The following is a 26,385-nucleotide window of genomic DNA, read 5'->3' as shown; positions in this document are numbered from 1 at the left end:
GATCGTAAGTAACATTAAAAAAAAAAAAATCAGAACACCGGTCCTAGGATTGCGGTCCTGAAACTGCAGCCTCTGGTACTGCAGCTACACACTCCTCCTCACCAGTGTTGGTAAAGTTACTCAGAAATTGTAATATATTAGGCTACTAGTTACTTATTACTCCTTTAAAAAGTATTATTATTACTTTACTTATTACTGGGTGATAAAAGTAACTACTTAAGTTACTTGTTACGTTACTATATTACTTTCCAGTGTTTCCCGGTGTTCACGAGAGAGAGGGAGAGAGAGAGAGGGAGCGAGCCAGGAGGTGCTGCATGATATGCTCCTCAATACAGCTCCTTTGTCAAAAATGATTTTAAATATGCCTAGTACAAATTTGGAAAATCCATATGTGGCGGTCCGCGTTGATAATTATCCAAATTATTGGCTAACAATGCTTTCACTACCACTCCCCTTCACCCCCACTTCACTTTTTAACTAACATCATATCAATAACAGCAGCAAGGAGTGTGGTATTTACAGAGAATAGCCTAGGCCTAACGTTTCTTAACGACACCGGCTGAAATAAAAAAAAGTAAATCCCGACTTTTGAACAGCAGTTTTAGTGCACATGTAGCCTGTTTCTAAGAGCAGTAGGCCTGTTCAGTAGTTACGTTACATTAACGCCACTCTCTCCCGAGGAGTCCAAGCATCAGTGACAGTAGCTGCTAGACTTTCTTTCAGTAAGTTTCACGTTGCTGTGCTGCTTCTGCAGGTGTTTCAATAAATCAGATGTAGAAATGTTCGCGGCTGAAAGCTTTTTGCTGGTCGCACAGAGTTTACAATAGAGGACAATGTTCTTTGCATCAGGCTATGACACAATAATGGCAGTAGCTAGCCTACTTACAGCTGTGGACAGAACGCCTCTCCTCCCTCGTTCTCCTTTCTTCATTTAGTGTTTGGCTGTCAGCGACTTGAACATCAAAGTGCGGTGCCGCTGAGCTGTCGCACAGTCGTGGATTTACGTCAAGGATGGTGCGTTCAGTAACGAGTAACGCTGCGTTACTCGCCTTAGTAACTAGTAATAATATTACCGTTTTAGAAAAGTAATTAGTTACACTAGCCTACTTAGTTACTGGTAAAAGTAATGTTATTACAGTAATCCGTTACTCCCCAACCCTGCTCCTCACACACACAAATGTTGTGAAGTTCACAAATAACAATACAATACATATATTTTTGAAATTCTGTTTATTTTTCTAATTTATTTAAACCAAGAAATAGTTGTGTGTACCTTACATTTATAGTCATTTAGACTGCATTTAAATCCTGAAAAAAATTGTGAATCCTACTGTGTGCATTAATATAAATAGTGAGACTGATCCAACTCCAGCCACCCAATGTGGGTGCTGTATGTTGACAAAACAATGTTCATTAGTCTTACAGAACTGTTATGATGTTATGACATAAATTGACACTGTTAATCAATTTAATAACAAACTGATTCATGTTTCATGAAGACAGGGTCCTTAAAGGGTAAAATGTAATTTATTAAAGGAAAAGTCCACCCTTCAACACTCGAATACTGTTATAAATCAGCCTGTGATGTCCTATGCATATACTAGCCTATATAAATATATAAAAAAGAGACAAAGCAATAAGTATCTACCCAGGGGAGCATATTAAGATAGAAAAAGTTTTAGAGCATGTTTTTCAGTCAGATTAAAGTCTATTGAGACTCTTGAAAGTGGTGAAATTAGTGTACAGTATGCACCTCTTCTATGATAGATCACTCTGTGTGTAATTTGAAACATCAGTGCAAAATGGTGTATTTAAAAATAACCAGTTATTATCATTCTCAAAGCTGAAAACAAACCTGTACATTACTGCTGATTTTAAGAATAAATGAATGAATGAAATGAAAGATTTTTTGAAGTGAAACAACAAACAATAAAGTGTTTTTCTTTGTCCTGAAGTTTTTTTCTACAATGCTATTATGAAAATATAATTGAGTTTTGCTTATGTCCTGCAGTTGTTCAGTTACTATGATTGCCAGCTACTGCTGTGTGTGTGTGTGTGTGTGTGTGTGTGTGTGTGTACGCACAGTGTTTGTATGGCTCTTAGCGACGAGAAGGTCCCCTTGGCGATGGTCTGGAGCTTGTTGTCATATAGTGAGAGCAGATTGAGGTTGTGGAGGTCCTGAAACGCGTCCACACGCAGACACGCTATCTTATTAGCATTGAGTAACCTGAAAAAAAGAAGCGGCAGAATTAACGAGAGTGTGAGAAAGAAAGATGTGGGATGAAGGCTTATCCTTTTATCATTATTCAAGTAGGGTTTCAGATGTTACAGGTCAGTGGAGATGGCTTTCAATCATGATGTCTCCACTCTGATGACAATGTTTTAGGTAAGCACTTTTCAGCAGAATACCAATTAGATGTGTACGTGAGCTCTTAGCTGCAACTACAACTCTGTGTGTGTGTGTGTGTGTGTGTGTGTGTGTGTGTGTGTGTGTGTGTGTGTGTGTGTGTGTGTATGTCTACTCACAATAGCTGTAGAGAAAAAAGTCCCTCCAACAGTCCTTTGGAAATCTCTGTGATCTTGTTCCCATATAGTACCCTGTGGAGCACAAACACTGCATTACTATGTTAGGAATAAGACCAAACATATTACCAAGTAATACTATGAATGTTAATACTCAGCATATATTCTATATTGCTTTTATCAAACATAAATGTAATATTTTATTAGTTTTTTGAATAATGCAGTTCCCGCTAATCTTTGCCGTTGTACCAGTGAGTGCTGCCTTCATGTCAGTTTTGTAACAAACCTTAATTACAAGCAGCCTGTAGGAAAGACTGTTGTAATTCTGTGTCACAGGTTCAGTATTTAAAATGCAGTAGCTACTGCTAATATCCAATTCCCGTTCCCTAGAAGGGCTTTTAAAATTACAAATATAAAACAAATATCAACCATACTCACATTAAAATATTCAAGCATGTATATAGATACAAAACCCTCCCTACCCCTCCCTCCAACCTTCACCCCCCCATCCACCACCATCATCAGCACAACCACCACCACCCCTATACATGGCTACACGACTGATTATCTTTTAAAAATGTCTTCAGTTTAATTTAACATTTTTGATGATTTTGTTCTATTTTTTAGCTCAATATGCAGCTCGTTCCAGGTCTTGGCTCCCTTGATTGCAAAAAGGAAGTCTGACCAAAGGATGCTTTCCTGTAAGATATTTTACAATTCCTTCCTTGAATTTGTAGTTGACAATCCATGGGCCTTTAATGGCTGTACCCTTGTATGGGGACTGTCTGACAGAAACACTTGGACAGTACAAAAGCCTCCATCACCAGTAGTTACGTCTGGTGATATTAACACTAATAAAAAGGATTGTTCTGGTTTATATGCTCCAAATATGTAACAACAATAATAACAAATCTTATTATGGTTGTAACCATCTTTAAATGAGGCTTTATTGTTCCCAAGTTAGAGTAACGGGGTACAGTTCTGTTTAATCTGCTGACTTTACATACATGCAGCATAAAACTACAGTGGTGGGACTTTTAGGGAAGAGAGCATAGAAAACTCCAGAGAAAAACATTAAGACCTGAAATGATAAGACCTCATTAACTTTTTTTTTTTGCTTCCGAGTAAAATACCAATAAAACGCCACTGGTAAAAACAGTGATTTTGTGTCAAATGTCACAATAAAAAAAAGCCTCCATAAATCTGGCTGCGGTTACAGTGTGAGTAATGCGCGTTGTTATCAGAGGAAAGCTTTTTATAAATACATCAGATTACATACACAAACAGGTTAAGGCTGAGACTGCCACTGCCTTGCCCAACAAATACCTTCGATGCACACACACACACACACACACACACACACACAGAGTTATCAGTCATCTTTACGCTACACGGTGAGTTCAGCTGTGTATGTAGGCAGTCTAGAGACATGTGTTTTAGATTGGTTTTTATTTCATTGTGCTGAGTGGCTGTCCCTGAGCGACCTGAGGTTGGGAAACACACGATGCAGGGAGTGGACGCTTCATTTATGTCTCACACACACATTAGCACGTACTGTTTCGTGTGCGCCCACACACACTCACGGCTCATTTACATCCTCTCTAACTAAACCCTGACACACAATGAACACACAGTGCAGCTTAATGTGAAAGCCATACTGTATGTGGTGTGTCAGCATGAATGTGTGTGTCCCATTCTCTCTGTGGTGAATGTGTAATGAAGTGGCAGAAGCCTCCATTCAGCAATTCAGCATTTATGAATTATTGACATTGGAAAGACAAGACCTTAATATAACTCCTTCATGAAATAACTCTATATCCCCCGCTCCCTCTCCTGCTCCTCTCTCTGACTTCCTTCCCAAAGCTTCACACGCAAAGCAGATGGTCCGACCTGAGATTCAGGCCGTAGAGGAACACAGCAGCACACACGTTCTTCTTAAAAGTGCATTTAAAATGCCTTTTGAAAATGGTATTCTTGTTTTGTATCGGATTGTTTTGGTGTTTGGCACATTTTTAAATTATTCTGCAAATATGAGGCCACAGTTAAATAATTCTAGTTTTCTTAATTTTGTACATTTGGCCCTTAGATTTGGCTGTTATTTCCTGCGATGATAATAAGATAAGAAGTCCAATATGGCAAGAAACATGAGCAGTTATTACTCTTGGCCTTGGAGGTTATGCTAGCTACAACTACAGGTAGCCCAAATAGTTAACAAGGCATGCAATGTTTGTAATTGTTGATGTTGGTGGCAATTTACAGTTAGTTAATACTCACACACAATTTTGAAAAATTAAGAGGTACAATATTCCACATGAGATCCAAAGGGCTGTGTTTGGTGTTTTGTGTAAACTGCATCTTAAATACAAACACATCACACAGTACTCACAGAGAGTTGAGGGAGCGCAGACCTTGGAAGGCGTCTGAGGCTAACTCAGATATCTGGTTGTTACTCAAGTCTCTGTGAAAAACGGAGCAAAAGAAAAAGGGGAACACAAGAGACACAGAGGCAAAGAACCAGAGACAGAGTGAGTGAGGGAGAGAAAAACATGAAAAGTGAAAGGTGGAGGTCAACACAAGCCACAAACAGGAGAGAAACAGACGTTTTTGTGGATGGCTGACAGGGAGCACAGTACATGTATCTCCTCATCTACTCACATCCTGCGCAGCTTCTTATAAGGAGAAAAGGCCCCAGCTGGGATCACCTTGATGGCGTTCTGCTCCAGTCGTCTGGAACCAAACATACACACAGACCATTGAGGAGCGATATTAACATTTCCCTATCACAGAGCTATCTCTGCTGTATCGTTGACTGCTGCTCATTCCCGGAGGGGTAAGGGCTGGCTAAGGGGAACATTTCCAGATAAGGCGCTTTGATGACCGTTGCCAAAGTCTGTCACATTTCTCTGATCTTTTGCCCCCTTTCACATGTGTACAGTCAGACGTGCACACAAATACACAAGCACACACACCCTTAACTATCTAGGTAGTGTTCCATTAAGTGCCAGTGTGACTCTGCATCAGTCAGGCCTAAACAAATCAAGCCAGGCCAGGAGAGACAAAGGAATTGGGAAGGGGTGGGGAAAAAAGAGAAAACAGACCCTAACAACTGTTCTCTAAACATTTCACATGTTCAGTCACTGTGACAGGAAATGCGGTGGAACATGATTTGCAAACCAACCATTCGATTGTGAAACATTTCCCTAAAAGTGTTTTTCATTTGCTGTTCTCTTCTGTTCAGCTGCACTCAGGTCCTTTCTCCATTACTAACATGTTTGACTGATCACACAGGAGCATTGTATTGTAGTGTATTCTGGTTTTATGTAATTTAGGGCAAGTCCAAGTCAAGTGTAAAAGTCTTATCAAAGCAGGTCTCAAATCTCCAATCAATTGAGACAAGATAAAAACAAGTCTCAAAGCTTATAGTCAAAGCTCATCACTAGTCAATTTTCAGGTCCAAGTCAAGTTAAAATCAATCAAGACAAGTATAAGTCAAATCTAAAGTCTTGCCAAAGCATGTGTCAAGTCAAGTGTCAAATCAGTTGAGACTAATAAGTCTTTCCAGTAAAGTCTCAGTCCAGTCTAGTCCAAGTCACATCTCGAGTCCTCATTTCAGCATCTTCATCACGTTAAATCTGCTGGCTCTAATCTTTCCTCTTTTCTTGATGCCACCCCCCACTTTAGATTGAAATATGATCTGTCTTGTCCTTCAGATTAGTCTTTTAATTCTTCCTCCCTCATCTCTTTATTATTTTGTTAAGCAGGGAAGAGCTGCATGACCAGGCTTTCTCATTTCACAGATGTGTGGTTTTATTCCACTGCACAGAGAGAAAGAGAAGTAGTGAAACAGAAAGGTGGAAAGAGACAAAGGAGAAAAATAGAGAGAAGCACAGTAAAGAGCAAGAGAAATATCACTGCACTGAGCGTGGATGCAGGAGTTTGTGTGCATGTATATACATGCAGAGTAAAGCAGGTGTGCGTGTGTTTGTGTGTGTGTGCGTGTGTGTGTGTGTGTGTGTGTGTGTCTGTGTGTGTGTTTGTGTGCATTACATCTCAGTAATGGTTTCAGGCAGATTGGTGGGTATTTCAGTCAGTCCCTTCCCTCTGCAGTCCACAATGTTGTTACTGCAGGTGCAGGACTCTGGGCACTGTAACACACTGCAGGAGGAAGATGATGATGACTGGTGACCTACACAGAGACAGAGGGCCAATATTATGCATGGATAATAGTATTGCTTGGTGTAAATCCCAAAGGATATTGCAGTTGAAAGAAAATTAAAGAGTGAAAACGCAGCCAGGAAACAATGTGTGCAGGTGAGCGAGATTCTGTCCCTAAATGTGATAGTGACCATGTCTATTTACAATATTATTTTTAATCTTGTGTTATTCCATATAAATTGATGTAAGATTAAAGCCAAGCCATGTAATGGAAGATGAATACTTGCCTTCGTCTTCATCTTGAAAAGCATGAGCAAAAGACAGTAGCAAAAGATGGGTTTGCCACTGTAATCCAGCAAGCGGATGTAAGTCACAAACTAGACAACAAAGCAAACATGTCAACTCAACCTACCTGTGCAGACAAACTCTTTCTTCTGCACCTCAGCCACGTTGTGCCCCCTCAAGTGCGGCGGGGCCATGCATTGTGTGTAAAGACCCAGGCGGGGGCGCTGTCGCAGCCACTCTGACAGCCAGGCCACGTTGCAGTCACACTGCAGGTTGTTGGAGTGCAGGCGACTGAGGGAGAGAGGAGGTGGGAGGAGGGAGAAGAGGGGGTGGGGAGTGTGTGGCAAGAACAGGTGGGTGGGAGGGAGAGGAGAAATAATAGATTTGAAGACATCGAAGACAGGAGCAGGGTGGGTGAAGGAGAGAGAGGTGCAAGTACAGATCAATCAATCAATTGCACAAACGGGCACGAATGAAAGGAATCCTTCTGCTCCGGGCGGTAATGTGTACCAAATACTCGGCGGTGCCACTTACAAGGTCCTGAGCTTCGGCATGTGGTTGAAACTGGCCACAGACAGTCGGCTGATGTTGTTGTTGTTGAGGGTGCTGAGGAGAGAAAAGAGCAGCCACAGGGTTGTTGTACACAGACACAGGGAAATGACTTAGCAAAGTAGGGGATGGAAGTTGGAGTGTCAAGTAATCAGTGTAATTTTTAATTCTGTTTAGTGACAAATCCTGGCAAACAAACTGTCTTTTACTTAAGTCACGCCTTTATGACTACGAGATTTGTCTGTCACTATCCCCTGCAGAATTTACTTGCTAACTAGCTCTCTTATCTGCTGTCTCCTTTGATTAAAAACATCTTAGCCTTCTGAATTCCTCAGACGCAACATTAAAAACACAATAAACTATAACTATAATAAGGATTTCAGCAAAAACAGCAAACAAAAAACTATAAATTATGTTAAAATAGCATATATCAGATTCATACAAATGTACTTTCAATGACATCTCTTAGGGAAAATCACTAATTTATGAACCTGTGGCTCATAACTCAGTTCAGCATTCACACTACTACTTGAGCATCTTTTTACACACACAGCAAATTATCTGTAATTTTTTGATGTTGCGGGTTTTTTTTAACTTTACTTAAATGCTTAAATACTCCCTATCTAAAATATTTATTGACGTTGAATTTGCCTTTGCCTCAAAATAAATAAAAAATGAAAATAAATATCGGCCTTTGAGAACATCAACAAGCTTCCTAGTCAGGCTGATGTTAATACAGACAAAGGGTCTGTACAGTGGCACTAAAGGTGTGGTGACTAGCTAAATTAATTATAAGATGACAATCATGCTCTGTGAGCAGGCATCAAGTGTCATTCCTGAATATATATGAAACTATCCTTTTTTCCGGCACTGCACTGGCAATGCAGTCTTTTAAAGGTCAACTGGGATATTAGCTGTTCCACATCCCACTGCTGTTAGTGTTCATCACTCAACAATGCTCTGCCGTTGTTAGCAGGGTGACTGAATAAGCAAATACTCACAGCACTTCCAGGTCACGTAACGCTCGGAAAGCTCCATCTTCAATACAGCTGATGTGGTTGTAGTCCAACTGGCTGCGTGCGCACACACACACACACACACACACACACACACACACACACACACACAGGAAGGAAGAAAGAAAGAAAGAAAGAAAAAAGGGAGCTGTTGTAAGATGTAAAGGTGTCTTACAGCATATCTGCAGGTGAAATTCAAACCAGACAGCCAGCTACAGAAGACAATGCATCAATTGCCCCCGGCCAACTCATCTACAACCTATCCATGTCTCCCTTGCACTCACTCACTTTCTCTTTTAATTTAGTTCTGTCTCCTGAACTCATTGTTCATTGTAGATGTATTTCTCAATGTATTTTTCTCTGTATCATTCCCGTTTCCTGCTCTCCTCTATCTGATGTCTAATTTGTATGCGCTGCTCTTTACCTCCTCCTCTCTCTCTCTCTCTCTCTCTCTCCCCCTTTTCTCAGAATCGCTTTGCTGAAACAATTTAATTAAGACATAAGGACAGTAAATCATGTGCTGTCACCCGCATGCTAATGCACACAAACACACGCACAGACACACAGACACACAGACACACACACACACAAACACAAACACACGGACAGACACGCTGCCCTTTTACAATAATTTGCAAGGCATTACAAAAAGAATTATCTGATGTGAAAAAAAGGATGCAGCTAAAAAGTTGAAAAATCCATATTTCTAGAATTACAGCTGGGCTATTAGTTGACCTGCGAAATGACAGGCAATTTTCTTCAATCATTATTGCTATGACTGAGACAAAACAAAGAGAGAAAAACCAACAGAAATGCCAGTGACATTCATAGTACCCTCAAACACACACATACAGCTGCTAACGAGCAGCGGTGCCGGTCAATACAGCAAGCAGGAGGCACATGACATTTAACACAATGAAATATTGATGCACAGGCACATGGGGGCTATGCACATTTGCAAACACATTGAAAAGCAGGTGACAGATGTGCAGGCATATACACACACACACACACACACACACACACACACCACGGTCGCATATACAGAAAGTATTGCCAAAATGCCACTTACAGGTTCTTGATCTCCACAGCTCCCCTGAAGGCTTTCCTCGGAACCCCCTGAATCTGGTTCTCGCTGAGATCACTGGAGAAAGAGAGAAAGAAAGAGAAGAAGGGAGAAAGAGAAATAAGGTGGCATTGAGTTAAGCCAAGCTGTCACAAAGCCACTTGCTTTACAGCACAAGTCTGCTTGATATAATCAGCAAAATGCAGCAATGGGACTTCAGAGCCAGACAGATCATCTGCAAAATTGAGTTCCTTGCGAGCAGAGCACTCCTTCACCAAATATAATCAGCTGTCTCTATTCATCTCTCAGTGACACAAAAAACGCTTCCTCTGACAAGTGTCCACGTATCTAGAGAGCCAGACGCAATTCAATTCTCTGCTTCAAACATCCATCCAACTCAGGTATTAAGACGCTATGGGTGCTTAAACAACCTGTAGGGGGCACTAGTGACCTCCACTTCTCTCAGAGCTTTCTGTTCCTCCTCTCATCTCTCCCACTCATCTCTCCGTCGCCCCCGCCAACCCCTCCTCCTTCCTCTGCTTTTAAGGAGTGAGTGATGAAAGTATGTGTGTGCGAGTATGAGCACTGGGGTTTCCAGAGATTTAATTTTCAGCCACTTTAACTAAGCTGCAGCTTGGAATACAGCAAAAAAAAAACACAAAACAACCAAAAGACAAACTTAAATTTACTGCAGTCAGTGACACACATGTGGTGCAGACATTTGTGTTCATGTTCCTCTTTCACTCAGTACACAAATATAGTCATGAACACATGAACATGTGTCTCACATGAACTAAATCTACTGCCTGCAGCCAAGTGAAATACATGCTATCACTGGTTGGTGTAGCAACTTGATTTAGTGAAGGACACACACACACACACACACACACACACACACACACACACACACACACACATACACACACACAGGTGCAGAATGATGCACACACAAATAGTTAAATGAAATGAGGCATTAAGCACGCTCGCATATACAAATATAAATAAGGTAATATAAAAGGAATGAATTCAGCTCTTTGGAGGATGCAGATGTATTACAGGGGATGAAATGCAGGTACTAAAAAAATAAATCTATGTCATCATAACATCACTGGAAACAGGACATTTAGACTGGCGTCTCAGACATTGTGTGTGTGTGTGTGCCGTCCGTAACCAATACAGACCCTAGTTCCAGACAGACTATTTGACCTTTAACCACTGACCTTCCAGCTCTTGACCTCCCCCATGCTAATCGGCTAACAGCTAATGCCCAGCCACATTCCTCACATTGCTGTGGGTGTGATCATATAATCATGTCTGCAAGTATCATTCATCTCCTGTGTCTCCACCTGCTGCTTTTATACCTACATCTGAAGGGATCATCTGTTGCCAAAAAATGATCACTGGTATATCCTTGTTCTTGAGGATAATTTTTTGTAGCATTAATGTCCAACCGAAATGACAAAACTAGTCCCTTTTTCTAATCAAAGGTAAACGTGAATGCCTCTTTAGCCTCCCACCCTGTGGGAGGGCAGGCTGGTGTACGTTTTTGATTGACAGCTGAGACAGCAGGGGCACAAAGACACAATGTAAACAAACCTTCTCTAGCAACTGTAGCTTATTAGCGAAGGAACAGATGTGAGCAGTGGTACTGGAGAAATAAGGACCTCATGCTTGTGCACCTACCCCAACTGACGACACGACATCTGCAGGTAAATGTTTAATGTTCAAACTGCTACAGCTTCTTGGGACTGAGCAAAAATTATATAAGCAAGTGTACTTTTCTTCTGTGGAAGTTTGCTTCCTATAGCAAGACAAAATATGTGTCTATTCTTGTAGATATTATTGCATCCATGTAGCAGAATGCGACCTCGCTGTCAGTCAGTGTCATTGCCTGATAACAAAACAGTGCTGCTTTCTGCAAAAACAATTAAATTTAAAATGTATTACAATGTTGATAAGCGCTTAGGCATTTGAGTCATTTATTGAGCAAAAATGTCAGAACATTTTCTGGTTCCAGCCTCTCTGTTCCGAATCATACTAAATTGGATGACTTTTGGATTTTGGACTGTTGGTTGGACAAAACAAGCAAGCTGAAGACTTTCGCTTTGTCTCTAGTGAAATTATGAGGGGTAGAATAGTTAGCAGCTCCAGTATAATGTGTTTACAGGCTATATGTAGAGAAGTTAAATAAATAAATAAAGCATTAATAACTAATTTAATTTCCCATGGACTTCATATGAACACCTGTACACACACACACACACACACACACACACACACACGACAAGTTCACATCATGTTTCCATGCTCTCTGATGCCGAGATCAATCATCATGATCCTGGAATAAGACTTTACAAACAGAGGTAGATGAAAAAGGGACTTCACCTTTGCTGTTTTACACACACAATACAAGCACATGTGTGCTTCGCGGCACACACACACACACACACGCACGCACACACACACACACACACACACACACACACACACACACCGTGGCTGGTCTGAATCAAATAGAGTGTATCCTGATACTGTTTTTACAGGACCGGGGGGGTTTGGAAAACAGCCATGCTCCTTTAACCGCTGGAACTCTAAAACCAAATAAATACTCTGAAAGTGCTCCTTAACCCTACACACACACACACACACACACACACACATACACACAGACTGCAGAGTATGTAACTGATAGTCTGCATCCACTTCAACTGTTTATCAGATGTAGAAATCACTAAAAAGTTGTACATGTGTCACATGTGAGGAGTTGACAGCGGCACACAGACCTCACTGTACATGGTCAGCTAAAGTTGGCTAGAGTGTGTTTACACACACTTAACATGTTCACTTGGGAATGTGCAACTCACATCTCTGTTGCAATTATAGTAATGCAGCTAAACACCATAAGAAAGTAGGGGTTTACCGAAAATTATTGGTACACAAGAGATGGGGAGCTGGCAGTATGGAAGTGTTTGTTTGTGTGTGAGTGTGCGTGTGTGCGTGTGGTGTGTGAGTTTGACATATCCATTCATCTTCTGATGCACTGAGATGATTTGAAATTGATTTTTCACGTCCGTCTGTCCCTGTGATCTACGACAAGGGAGAGAGAGAACACGCACACGTACACATGCATAGTACATGTGACGGGCAGTTTGGGTTGGTGTGGGGCTCTTAAGGAAGTGCAGGAGGCCACTCTAAAACCTATTCATCACTCAGACCACCAGAGAGAGAGAGAGAGAGAGAGAGAGAGAGAGAGTGAACAGTAAGTTTTACCCGGACTAGGAAATTGACTTCTTAGGGACTTAGGAGTGGATTTTCTTCCTCAGTTTGGCGCCAAGGCACCTGATTCAGTTTCATCTTTAGTTAAATCCTTTGGTAGATGTCCCACCCACCACTTTACTCTTCTTTCTTGCTATTTCCTTCTCTGGCTTTCTCTCCACTGACCTCTCCCTTTCCTCCTCCCTTTTTTCTCTCTCTTTTCTTTCGCCGAAATTGGTCTTGTTTTTGGACTTCCCCAAGGTTTAACCCCTCACCTCTGCCCCTGTGCCTAAAACTGGAGGTTACCTTCATTAAAAGAGGCTCCTGCTGAGCCCAGTGTGTGTTTGTGTGTGTGTGTGTGTGTGTGTGTGTGTGAGAGTGTGTGTGTGTGTGTGTGTGTTTGTGTGTGTGTGTGTGTGTGTGTGTTTCAGAGGGTTTTTAACTTAGCAGCATGACATAGTTCCTGTGTGGATTTAATACCTCCGGTACCTTCAAACAAAAACACACGCATGCATGCCACACACATGAGCACAAACACACACACACACTGTTGCTGAAAACTGACAGCAAAGTGGGAAAACAGACTTTTAACTTTATACATTACATTTTTTTTTCAGTTGCTAAGATGCAACGGTCAAAACTGAAGCCACTTTTTCAAAACTCTTCACACATTCTGCATTACCAACATGCAATCTCACCTCCAAAAGTCACTCAAACCACCAAAACACTTCATACAAGTCTCAAAATAAACTTGTTCAACCAAAACAATTGTCACTCAGAAAGCAAACAGTCTCACTCATAACACATTGACCTACAACACACTAACAACAGGAAGCATTACGTAAATTTTATGAACTTTTATCTTCAAAATGTGACTGATTTTTTCATATAGATCAGTATTTCATTATAGAATACAGTTGTTCTCAGTCACTTTGGTACATTTCTCAGATCAGAACTGAAATTCTACTCGACATCATCTAGTCACTTGTGCACATAGCAATTTCTCAGTCTTTTCAGAAATTGCTAATTGCAAATGGATTGACACATTTATGCAGATGATTATGTACAATTGTCTGCTGTTTCCACCAACATCAATTGCTTACTGTATGTCATGTTGATCACTATGTATTATACAGGTTCTCTGTTGAATAGTCTTACCCCCAAAACATCTAGTCAAAAGTTCATTGCATAAGTCACCACATGCAAAATAGTTAAACAAGTATTTTTTCTATATGTCTATTAGACTTTTGTTATAAAGGTGTTCTGGTGATGGTGCATAGGGTAATTACATGCCTTTGGTGTGAGAGACCCGGGTTCAACTCCCTACTGTGACATGTCCACCAATGTGTCCCTGACACTTAACTCCTAGTTGCTCCAGAGACGTGTGAACTCTGACATATAAAGCAGTTGTAAGTTGCTGTGAATCCAATCCCTGTCATTGGCCAGAAACAGAAGGAACAACTTAAAAAAAAATCTGAGCTGTGTCTCTAGCATACATTGGCTGTGATGCACAGTTTTGTTGTTTGCCGGCCAAAAGAGGAACAAGATTTGCTTTGCTGCAGCAAAAATCCGTGTTTATGAAAACATCCTACAAAACATAAGTATGGACGCACATAGTTTTCACATGTAACCAAAGTTTTCCGATTTAGTCCGAATCGTGTGGACGCAGTCTTTTTCTACATCTTCTGACCTTCCTCTTTGTCTGCTTTTCTCACCTCTGGTGGCCCAGGATGTGTTTGTGTGTGTGTGTGTGTGTGTGTGTGTGTGTGTGTGACAGAGTCAGGTCTCCAGTGTTAAGAGCTTAGTGCTGCTTTTCTAAAGGGTCTTTTCAGAGAGAGAGGAGCTTTTGACGCCCTGCGTGTCTAAGAAGACCTGGGCATGAAAGAGCAGCACTCAATTCTCACACATGCACCCCTCATCCTACCCCTCCTCCCCTCTCTTTCCCCCTCACACTGGACACACACACACTCTCACCTACTGTTATACTGTTTCTGAACCTCTTTTGTACATGCCCTACTGCCACGAGATTCTTCCCAGGTCCAGCAAACTGGGGTTTCCTGTAGATCTATATACCAGTGTGTGTGTGTGTGTGTGTGTGGGTGTGGGTGTAAGACAGGGTATGGGCCAGATTTGGCAGAGCAGTAAACTAATCATCTTGTTCAAATCCCTTTCGGAGACCTTAATCCTATTAAGGATAAGAATGTGTGAATGGGCAGAGATGGAGCTGGAAAGAGTCAAAAAGGGAAAGAGGAAAAAGGAAGAGAAAGTGAGGAAGAGATGACAGAGTGAGAAAATGTGACGAAAAATGTGAAGATAAGATGTATGCTTTGAGGGAGAAGGAGCAAGTTTTGGTTTTGCTGTTTTTAGGATAGGATGGTCATGGAGAAAGACTAAAATGAGGCTGGCTGTCTGTGTGTGTGTATGTGTGTGTGTGTGGATCCTTCAGCTAATTCGCGGAGCAATGCCATGAAGTGGACCCCCAAAGATCACACTTCTGTGAGCAATTAGGAGGAGAAAGACTCCCAAAGAAAAGAGAGGAGATGAGGGGGGAGAAAGGAGAGGAAGGAGAGGGAGGCTGAAGACAATGCAGAGGATTATTGAACACACTGGGCCAAGACTGGCACCTGGGAATGTGGAGGAATGTGTGTGTGTGTGTCCCTGATGAGTGTGTGAATGATGGTGAATCATGATGTCTCTGGTTTTAATTCTAAGTGTATCTTGGAAATCTTGGGTGGCAGAAATTAAAAACTGAGGGTGTGCAACATAATGAAAGCTCGTAGTATCTGTTCCCACACACACACACACACATAGATAGCCTCATCTTTCAGCCTCTCTTCAGTCGCTCTCTTCTAAACTAATATTGACTTAGTTTGTGAATGACAGATCTGCAGTCTTCCTCCCTCTCCTCCTCATCCCACCCTCATTGTCTGCTACCCTAATTCACCATCACGCCTCACACACATACTTTAAATGCCAGGTAAGAGTGTTGCTATGGCTACTGGACAGAGGTGGACACCGAGGGGGCATTTTGACTTGACAGAAAGGATGTCCCCTGTGTGTGCCTGTCTGGGTAACCGGATGGCAATCTCTCAGAAAAGGTGTGTGTGTGTTGCCTCCACGAGCTGTAACATTACAAAGTGATCAAAAGCTCTTGTGGTAGCAGCTGTGTTATTTTTGCAAGCTTTGCTAAGGAGTTTTATTTTGCAATGTTTCTTTCTCTGTACTCTGAATACAGACAGGAAAGCCAAGATGATTGCTTGGTAGAAATGCTACATTCTGCCTACTGATTTCCTACATAAATAGCTCCTGCTCTTTCCATTCAGCTACCAATCGTTTTTGTAGTGAGCTCTGAACAAAGCCAGCTGCAAGCCTCTCGCCAAACTTGTAACACAGGCGACTTGTTGCTGAGGAAACCACATCTTCAACCGACATTTGTTATCACATCTAAATGTATATACTAAGATTAACTAGTAAAATAACAAAGCTGGGAAAATAAAGATCATGTATGCTGTGCATGTGTATGTGTGTGTGTGTGTGTACATGCATGTGTAAAACCAGACTGATTACGTCGCTTTCCAGCCCAGGAAAAGATTAGTCAGCGGTCTGAGACCATGACATCATCAGAAATGTTTACACGTGTAATTATAGACAAGTGAGGAATACATCTGTCGCACACGCACACACACACACACACACACACACACACACACACACACACACACACACACACACACACACACACACACACGAGAAATTGACAGTGGCTTGCAGTAATACAGTAATTGCATATGAGGAGAGCTGAGGAGCACTTAGTAATGGGGACATGGTTTCCCTGTAAACATCTGATGATGATATTTAGATTTAAAGCAGCCTCAACAGAAATGCCTATCATACTGTGCACCTGTGCTCCTCCGACTTACATGTGAAAAAACACTGCTCTTTGTGGCTTTCAATTTCAGAATGTACTTTTGAAAAATAAGTAGTGATATCGAATGCCAGATTTGTAGAAACCATTTTGGCTTAGCACATAGCAAGTGATAATCCATCCATCCATCCATCGTCAACCGCTTATCCTGCGTACAGGGTCGTGGGGCAAGTGATAATAATTTATTTTATTGTAGTATGTGTTTTATTGAATGCTTTAATTACTAGCTCCGTCTATTAGCAGTGATACTAAGTGAGTGGGGTTTTGGTTTTGGAAATAGCCTATGTTTTAGGCTAATTATGTAAAATAGTTGCGTGACCTGTATTTGTGATTCATGACTAAATCCTTACTCACAAAGTGGCAAACTAGCCCAGGATGGCATGCTAGTGATCTTAAAGAGGTGGTATTGTACTTTTTGGCTTTCCCCTTTTCCTTTATTGAGTTATATATCTTTTTTGTGCATGTAACAGGTTTTCAAAGTGTAAAAGCCCAAAGTCCAGCCCAAAGGGAGTTCCCATCTCCCACAGAAAGCTCTGCTCTGAACCGCTGAAAACAGCTCGTTTGTAGTCCAGCCCTTCACTTCCTTTACTCCTTCAAACCAAGCTAGTCTGAGCGGAGGCCCTTTGGCTCCACTCGCTTTTGTTTGGTTTTCCATTGTAGAAATGTTGTACCTGTACCTGCTTCCAGGTACTTTTTTTCGTATCACCTCACCTCCGTCGAGGTTCCAAGCGAGCTGAGGGCAATAGTATGAAGCTGCAGTACCGGAGGCTGCAGTTTCAGGTACCCCGCAATCCTGGGACTGCAGTTCTAGGACCCTAGTTCTTTTGCGACAGCGCCATCTAGTGGAGTGGTGGTGGTAATGCACAGCAACACGAAGGAGGTTAACCCTGTCTGCAGCTGTAGGTTAACCGGTCGACACGCATATAATCAATAACTTAGGTTTAGGCACACACTCGGTGGTGGTTGTGGTAAGGGTAATTGGCTTCGGGGGGCTGTAACGAGTCACAAAGTATCAAGGGTCCTAAGATTCAGAGAGCATCGTCACTATTCACTGCATTGCGTGCGCCAGACAGATGCCAGCAACCGAAAGTTTTATATTTTTACAGTTTTCGTATGGAATTTCATCACTAAATCACTTCAGAGAAGTGTTGAGGTGTGTAGATTTCGAATATTGTATTTTTACATTTATTCATTTAGCGGACGCTTTTATCCAAAGCGACTTACAATTGCTATACATGTCAGAAGTCGCACGCCTCTGGAGCAACTAGGGGTTAAGTGTCTTGCTCAGGGACACAATGGTGGATGTATCACAGTGGGAATCGAACCCAGGTCTCCTACACCAAAGGCAAGCATCTTATCTATGCGCCATCACCATCCCCTTCTTTTACGAGAAGTGATGGCGGAACAAAAATGTGCTTGAATATTGTCGGAGTTGAGGAGCTCCACAAGTGGCTGCGGGGGATACCTGTGCCAACCCGCAGGAGGAGCGTGTGAGGCCGGCCAGCCGCCCGCTCGCAACTCCGACTCTGTTTGGGCCTGGAAATTCACAATCACAACCTGTAAGTAACAATGATGTGGAACAATGATGAATGATACCATCTGCTAGGTTACGGTCGCAGTCTGAAGCGGCTTTGATTTGGATCACACTACCTTATTTCTTATGACCCGCCCTTCTCTGCTTCTGATTGGCTAGTAGTCCTTACCAACTCGTCTGGACTACTGTAATGCACTTTACATTGGCGTTAGCCAAACCTCTCTCTCACGCTTACAGTTAGTACAAAACTCGGCCACTCGTCTTTTAACTGGAACTCGCAAGCATGAACACATTACACCAGTGCTGGCCTCGCTTCACTGGCTCCCGGTCCATTTTAGAATACATTTTAAGATCTTATTGTTTGTTTTTAAGTCACTGAATGGGTTGGCACCTCACTACATCTCAGACCTCTTACAAGTCTACACCCCCCCACGGTCACAAGGTCTACTGACCAACTTCGGCTGGTCGCTCCAAAAACCAGGTTAAAAACCAGCCCCTAAACTGTGGAATGAGCTACCTCCACAGGTCAAATTGGCCCCGACCCTCAAATGTTTTAAATCCCGTCTTAAAACCTACTTGTATTCCCTGGCTTTTAACCCAGCTTGAGAGCTGTGTAGTCTTGTTGTTTTATGTGTTTCTATGTGTTTTATATGAGTTTTTATGTTTTATTTCTTGTTCAGCACTGTGCTATATATATATATAAAATGGATTGGATTGGATAGTAGTCCTTACCTGGGAACTGCGCATGTGCAACTCCCAACAAAGATTTTGTACAAGTAAGATGCATCACTCTGTAGCTCAAGAGCGGAGCGTACAACACATGGGGTGAAAAGAAGAGCTGCAGCAATGTGCAGTATGAGAAAAATATGGTGTTTTTTGAAAATTAAACCATGTAAACCTGTTCTGGTACAACCCCTAAATAAGATTTTGAACCTGAAAATGAGCATAATACTACCTCTTTAACATAAACAATTATAGATTCAGTTGGCTTTGGGTTTGCTTGTCAGACAAAACAAGATGGATGAAGATGTCATATAGGCTTCCCGAAGTGTATTTTCTTCTATTTAAGCTGCATATTACAATGAATGTGAAACGTGAGTGACACATCCTGCGCTGTCAGCATCGCTGCTGACATGCTGCTTTCGCTGCTTCGCCTGTGTAGCCAAGGTGTCATTATTGTTCTGTTGTAATTTGGAATATGAAAGATCATCAGTATCATTTTAAAACCCAAAAATGGCATTAGAGAGTTTACTAAATAGAATAGAAATATACAAATACACAAACTCTGTGCTGTTGTGCCAACTTGAATTTTCCCTATGGGAGATTAATAAAGGTACATCTTATCTTATGTTACAAAGAAACAAATAATCTACGTAAATATTTGAATTGGTCAAAAATGGAGCTTAACCTCTTCCCTTTTCTAGATGCTCTTTAGCTTGGCTACAGTGCAGAGTGTAGTCAGACACAAAAGACAGTATAATAGATTTCTAAACAATTTTCCTCAACCTCTTTTGATATTCTAAGCACAGAGGAACCTAATGTAACTAAAGTTTTCTAACGTCACATCTTAGATCTCTCCCTTCCCTTCATCGATTCCTCACAGTCCATATACTTCTCCAAACATTTCGCTTCCTTCCTGACATGGCTCTCCCTCACACCTCTTTTCTTTGATCCTACTTTTCCCCCTTTTCTTTTTCGTCTTCCCTTTCCTCTCTTCTCTTCTCTTCTCTCTCCCACATCCTCTCTACCCTCCTTTGCCCTGCTCCCTGTGTAATGAGTCTAATCCATCAGCCAGACAGTATTAATTGTATTCCGATAGCAGTGTGTTCACTCGCTGCTCGCTGCTGTCTCCGTCTCTACGAGTCAATAACCCCAGCTCTAACACCTACACACTGCCTATGACAGATAGGCTGTGTGTGTGTGTGTGTGTGTGTGTGTGTGTGTGTGTGTGTGTGTGTTTCATGTTTTTATATCCTGTTGGGAAGTGGTTTTGGGGTTCAGGTTACAATCAGGTTAGGGTTAGGGGAAGGGTTAAGGTTAGGCATGTAGTCGTGATGGTTAAGTTTAGGGTAAGGGGACAGAGATTGCATTACATCAATGAAATGTCCCCACTTGGATAGAGGAACAAACGTGTATGTGTGTGTGAGTGTGTGTGTGTCCGTCTTTGTGTGTGTGAATTTTAAAACCAGCTCAGCACTATGACCAAATTTATTGCAGTCTTTGCCTGGAAGAGCATCCAAAACACACACAAGATGTAGACACAGACACAAACACCACAGCTAAAATGACCACCGCTAGACGTGTTGCCAGACCACTTGGTGGCCACAAGCCCTTGGTCAGTGACATCATATCCTTTTCCTGTTTGCCTCTTACGTTTCCATACAATAATAAATAGAATAGATAAATAGAAAGCAGCACATGGACACGTGTCTGGGTCTATTTGTGTGGGTTTGTGCATCAGCCTGTGAGTGTGTGTGTGTGCCCCAGCCTGGTTATGCCTTGCCAGGTCAGAAAGTTTTTCACCCACGTCTTTGACCTGATCTGCCACAAACTCCATGACCCAATAAGCTGAAGCAGCCTACTCCCTTCTTGTCAGCCTCCTTTCCATTTAAAGACCTCAACGTCTTACAAAAAACCCCTCTCTCACTACAGGATAATGTATCAATCTTGCGCCCAACGATCCTTTGTCATGTTCAGACTTAGGTTTTCTATCTATTTTTCTCCCCCACAATTCGCTTCATCCATCAATTGCTGCACTATTCTCCTGAACGCTCGATCATTGCATCACTCTTTTCATCCATCAATCATTTATTCTTTCTATTCATCTGTCACCCGTCTCCGTCAGGCGACCAGAAGCTGCGGATTAAAAGTAAAACATTTAAGTTTGCTACGAGAGTCGTGTGTGTATATTATATTAGTCTGATTCGTGCTGTTAAGTCAAATTCATCGAAAGCTAACAGCCCATCTGCTGAAGCGTGTGGCTTGATGTGGTAAACAAACAGCCAAAGACGACATCAAAATAAACAACTAAATAGCTCATAAACTATATAACAACTAGGAAATATAGAGGTCAGTTTTTTCTCCTCTAATAACATTTCCAGTATGACTGACAGTTGAGCCTCGGAAGAGACGATTTGTGGTTGGGGAGAGTGTGTTTGTACATCAGGAATGAGGGTTTATGTAGTGTAGTAGTGGAAAGAGGCATAAAATGTGTGTGTGTGTGTGTATGTATGTGTGTGTGTGTGTGTGTGTGCGTGTAGCAGCAGAGGACTGCGGTGGCTATGACTTACTCAACGTGGTGTCATTATTCACAGTTTACAAACCATGACAAGACAGGCAGAGACAATCACACACACACACACACACACACACACACACACACACACATCTCCTCTTAATTCAGCCCTGTATGCGGTTTTCTCTTTCCTTCCCCGTGTTTACTCAGCAGCTTGGAGTGACATGCTGGCGAGGCTTCCTCATGCTTACAGAGGCATACACGCACATGGAGACACAGACAGATATCTCACAGATGGTGAGACTGACTGACAGACAGACAGACAGACAGATGTATACTACTAATTTGTAGGGAAGCAAACATGTAATCACTGCCTGGATTACTCTCCCTAACAATGCTTTTTCTCATGTAGGGAGCGCTACACTGACGTATAGCACGCGAATCATAAGGAGGTGGACGGGGTGTATGCTGAGCGTACAAAGGGCAGGACTATAAACGGGGTTTGCATCCAGACTCCTGTCTGGGGTTTGGTTTAGGCATCAAAAGCCCTTTGGTTAAGGTCGGAGTGGTTAAATGTTGATAAAATAAACATGTTGTCCTCATGCTTCAACTCACTCTTGACTTCTTCTGCTTGAAGACCATGATATTTGCCTAACCTGAACCAAGTGCTTTCAGTTATATCATGCTTTAGTAGCTGTAAGCAGATATTGTAGGGAAAGAAAATTAAAATCAATTAACATTTTATTGATTAGTTGAATATCATCCATTTGTGTCTTGGCAGATACATTAATAAATAAACATTTCCTCATTACGACCAGAAGACATATAAAATAAGCAAATTTTGATAGAAACAGCCATCTGGGTGACATTACAACTTCAAAATGTATTCACAATAGATTAATCTGGCAATCTTGATTAATCAATTTCTTTCTTGCCAGAGAAAAGTAAAAAAAAATGGCCGTCATAAATTCCCAGAGTCCAAACTTATATATTTAATTTATTTGTCCTACAATCCAAAAACAAACATTATTCAGTTTGCTATCATAGAAGACAAATAAAATAAGCTAATACTCACAGAAGAGAGAAGTCGTAACCAAGTTTTGCTTAAAAAATTACTTAAACAAGTAATTGATTATAAATTCTGTATAATTACTGATCAACTGACACCTTTTTTTCAGCTCCAGTAAATGCATTATATAGCATTTCATTCCTTCTTCACACCAGGATGCATTCATCCCCTGTGGCTACAAACACTCACCAGTTATTGGCATTTTTGTTTTTTGACATGACTTTGTCATTCTTGATCTTCTGGTCTTGTTGAGGGAGTGGAGGCACGTAACAGCGAGAGGCAACAAGTGTGTTTCATTAGCTTTTCTAGCACTTTGCCTTTCCAAAAGGCCAACTTTTTCACCTCAATCTAACATACTGACTTATATGCAACAGTTTTCGAGGTGTCCCTTATTTCTTTATGTCCTAATTCTTTATGTCCTAATTCTAAATGCAAATTAAAACAGGTGGAAGAAGACATATTTATTATTAGACAGAATGAGAATGAGAGAGGTGGTCATCAGTGGTTCAATAAGCGCAGACACAGATCACATTTCTCCCTTCAGGCACTGTGGGGGTGTGTATCAGTGTGTGAGTGTATGTTAGAGACAGAAAGTGTTTCCTCCCCTGAGGCTTCTCACTTGAACTCAGTGTGAGAATGAACCTCCTGTCAATCGTCTACTCTGGGCTGTTTAAGGAAATGAGGATTCATCAGTCAGCAGCTTGGCTCTGGGAGGGAGCTGAGGCTGTGACAGTTTACAGTATCTGACCCAACACCTGCATAATGCTTTCAGACCAGAGGAGGGGAGAGAGAGAGAGGGAGAGAAAGCAGGGGGAGGAGAAGAAGATGGAGGGGGGCAGAGGGACAACAGCATTTGCAGCCATCAGAAAGAAATCCAAGCGCTATTCAGATAAAAAAAGAACAAATTGGCAGAAAGAAATAGTTTCTGCTTTTCTTTATCACTGCTCCACCTCCTCCTCCTCTCTCTGTTTTGCTCCAAATCTATTCAAGATGTCTCCAGAGCCCCCCACCCCTCTGTTTGCCAGCTCCTGGCAATCGTGGGCTAGCTGAAATATTCCTCTTCAAATAGTTTCTCTCCGTCAATGTTGTCTTTCTTTCTTTCACCACCGTAGAGGCTCGGGTCACACACACTTGTCACTCTGGACCAGCTGTCCTGCACCATCTGTCCACTGTCCGCTCTGCACACACACACACTTGCACTGCAACGCTGGCGCTAAAATGTGGCAGTTACTGGCAAAGACACCATGCCCCGAGAACAATTTATGTTTATTGGGCTGTGTCAAAATAAATACAAAATCTGACAATGATAGCGGAAAGGCAAAGAGTGAGTTGGTGAGAGACAAAAGAGAGGGGAGGGGTTAGAAAGAGAGCAAACACTTTCAAACAAAAGCTCAGATCCATTTCCACATGGCCAACAGTGAATATGAGAAGTCATGCATAATCTGGACTACTTGTACGTTTTCTTGATTGGCTGTAGAGGCTTTTTGTGTGTTTGTGCCGCATTTGACCTAAACACCATATGTGTTGAAGTGATTAAAATGACTTTGTGTGTGTGTGTGTGTGTGTGTGTGTGTGTGTGTGTGTGTGTGTGTGTGTGTGTGTGTGTGTGTGTGTGTGTGTGTTTGTGTATGTTCTGCATTCCTATGAGCAGCGGGTTGGAAAGACGGGCCATGAAAGCAAACAGTGTTGGCCATTAAGTCTCCTGGACACCAGCCAGACAACACACACATGCAAATGCACATGTGCACATAAATGTCATCAATAAAAAATAACATCAGTATTGATGACTGGATTGAAAGGAATTGATTCTCAGTGGTTTTCTGTTATCAAAAGTAACAATAAAAATGATCACATGACATTCACAAAATTCATTTTGATATCTTGTTTCCTTGTTTTACAACATTAATGTTTAACATTGAAGTATTCTCAATCATCAGTAGATCTCCAGTTCAACTTCAAGCACGTCATCCCTCATTTCTAGTTCAATCCGCACTGTTTCAATTTGTGATAAAGGCAAAAATGCCTGAAAGAAATATATGTAAAAAAAACCCCATTAAATGTTAAAACTCTCCAACCGCTAAAAAAATTAATAATATTTGTGCTTTTTTCCATGCGCTTCATACCCAGTGGGGGAAAGCATCTAGTGGGGTAATTAAGAACATCTTAAAGGTACTTTACATAAGTCTTCTCCACAACATTTTAAGTTCAGACATTTCAACTAGCAGGCTGAATTGAGACCTGCAGTGACGCCGCTGTTCCATTTACTAACCACAGCACAACACAAGCTGGTCCGTTCGAAATATGACCCACCGTGCTACAATGTCCACGATGAGGTTTGTGTCCCAAATATAGAGAATATGTGCAGGTCAGAGCGTGATGACTTTAGACAGGCTACATTCCAGCAGAGGGGACACAGGGGGCGCTATGTGAGCAACAACACCAACACATCGGAGTGCTTTTTGAAGGCTGTTAGCTAAATTAGATTAGCAGGGTGTGTGTGTGTGTTTCTGCGAGTGTCATATTGGTTTGGTAATGCATTGAACAGCTGTGAAACATATATGCACACACACACACACACACACACACACACACACACTCACACACATAGATACGAGCACACTTGCATACACATAAACTGATTAACATTACCAGAATACCAAACTCCAGCCCTGACCTCTAAGAGATTGACTGAGACAGCGACTGTTTTTAAATGCATATGTATGAGTGTGTGTGTATGCGCGCGTCTGTCTGTGTGAGTGCTTGTGTGTATGCAAGTGTGCATCAGTGACACACAGCATTCAATGTGTGTGTGTGTGTGTGTGTGTGTGTAATGGAAGAAGTGGACTGATGTAATGAGGCTGTAATAAGGCTGAAGCTTAATCCTAGGGAAGACAGACATAGACCTCTCACCCCTGCACACACACATGCACATTTTACACTTATATTTTCCATCACACTCCTCATCCCCCCCTATTCATCTTTCCTTCTCTTTTATTTTCTCCTTCCTTTAACCTTTTTTCTTACCTTCCTCTCTCCTTTCTTCCTTATCACAAAGCCCACTGTCCATACATATCATTCTCTCCTTCCCCGCCACCCTCCTGTTTCCCTCTTCCTTTTCCACTGCCTCTCGTCTTTCCCTCTCCCAAGCATTCTCCTTTTTCTTTCCTTACCTTTTTCTTTTTTTTTCTACCTACCCTCTTTCCTTCAACTACTTTCTTCCTTCCCAGTCCCAATCGTTCCAGCTTCCTAATTTCCTTCTTTAATACTGTCCCTCTTTCTCCTTCCTTCATCCCACTGGCCTTTTACATGCTTCTCTTTCGTCTTCATTTACTCACTCCTTATTCATTTCTTCCCCCTTTCATTCCATCTCACTTCCAGCCAATCTCTTTTACCTTCTCCTCCCCTTTTTCATTCCTTACTCTGCTTTCTTGCTTCCAGTCTTCTGTCCTACCACTTCCTTTTCACAATTTCTTCCTTCCTTCTGCTCCCTCCCTCCCTCCATTCCTCCCTTCCTCCGTCCTTCTCCCTGTCTCTCAGTGAATACCAAAGAGGACGCGCATGCTTCCTTTAAGTCCTCCACATTAAGCAGGGCAATAAAATACCACCAAACACACACACACGCACACACACACACACACACACACTCACACACACACACAAAACATAATGTAGTTTAAGAAGACAAGCTACTGTGGTTTCTTCCAAATAGTCTCAGTCTATTTCACGCTCCAGACACACATTTCCCACCACAATTTATTACCAGCCTAATTCTT

At 41.8% G+C, this 26,385-nt stretch overlaps 1 protein-coding gene across 2 annotated transcripts in view; it reads right to left on the bottom strand.

Annotated features, from left to right (window-relative positions):
• slit2 (slit homolog 2 (Drosophila)) overlaps nt 1–26,385 on the bottom strand; it is a 96,609-nt gene that overhangs the window by 34,165 nt on the left and 36,059 nt on the right. For both annotated transcript variants that reach the window (XM_038713463.1, XM_038713464.1), the window contains exons 5-13: nt 9,601–9,672; nt 8,514–8,585; nt 7,498–7,569; nt 7,091–7,254; nt 6,571–6,709; nt 5,179–5,250; nt 4,910–4,981; nt 2,527–2,598; nt 2,084–2,227 (exon numbers count right to left, since the gene is read on the bottom strand). In XM_038713463.1, coding sequence (XP_038569391.1) covers nt 2,084–2,227; nt 2,527–2,598; nt 4,910–4,981; nt 5,179–5,250; nt 6,571–6,709; nt 7,091–7,254; nt 7,498–7,569; nt 8,514–8,585; nt 9,601–9,672 — 879 coding nt within the window. The remainder of the gene's footprint in view (nt 1–2,083; nt 2,228–2,526; nt 2,599–4,909; nt 4,982–5,178; nt 5,251–6,570; nt 6,710–7,090; nt 7,255–7,497; nt 7,570–8,513; nt 8,586–9,600; nt 9,673–26,385) is intronic.

The sequence above is a fragment of the Micropterus salmoides genome, unplaced genomic scaffold, assembly GCF_014851395.1.
Source record: "Micropterus salmoides isolate LMB-PRFRI ecotype aquatic unplaced genomic scaffold, ASM1485139v1 Ms_hic_scaffold_12, whole genome shotgun sequence".
Classification (NCBI taxonomy): domain Eukaryota; kingdom Metazoa; phylum Chordata; class Actinopteri; order Centrarchiformes; family Centrarchidae; genus Micropterus; species Micropterus salmoides.
This window is presented reverse-complemented; position numbering and strand designations above follow the sequence as displayed.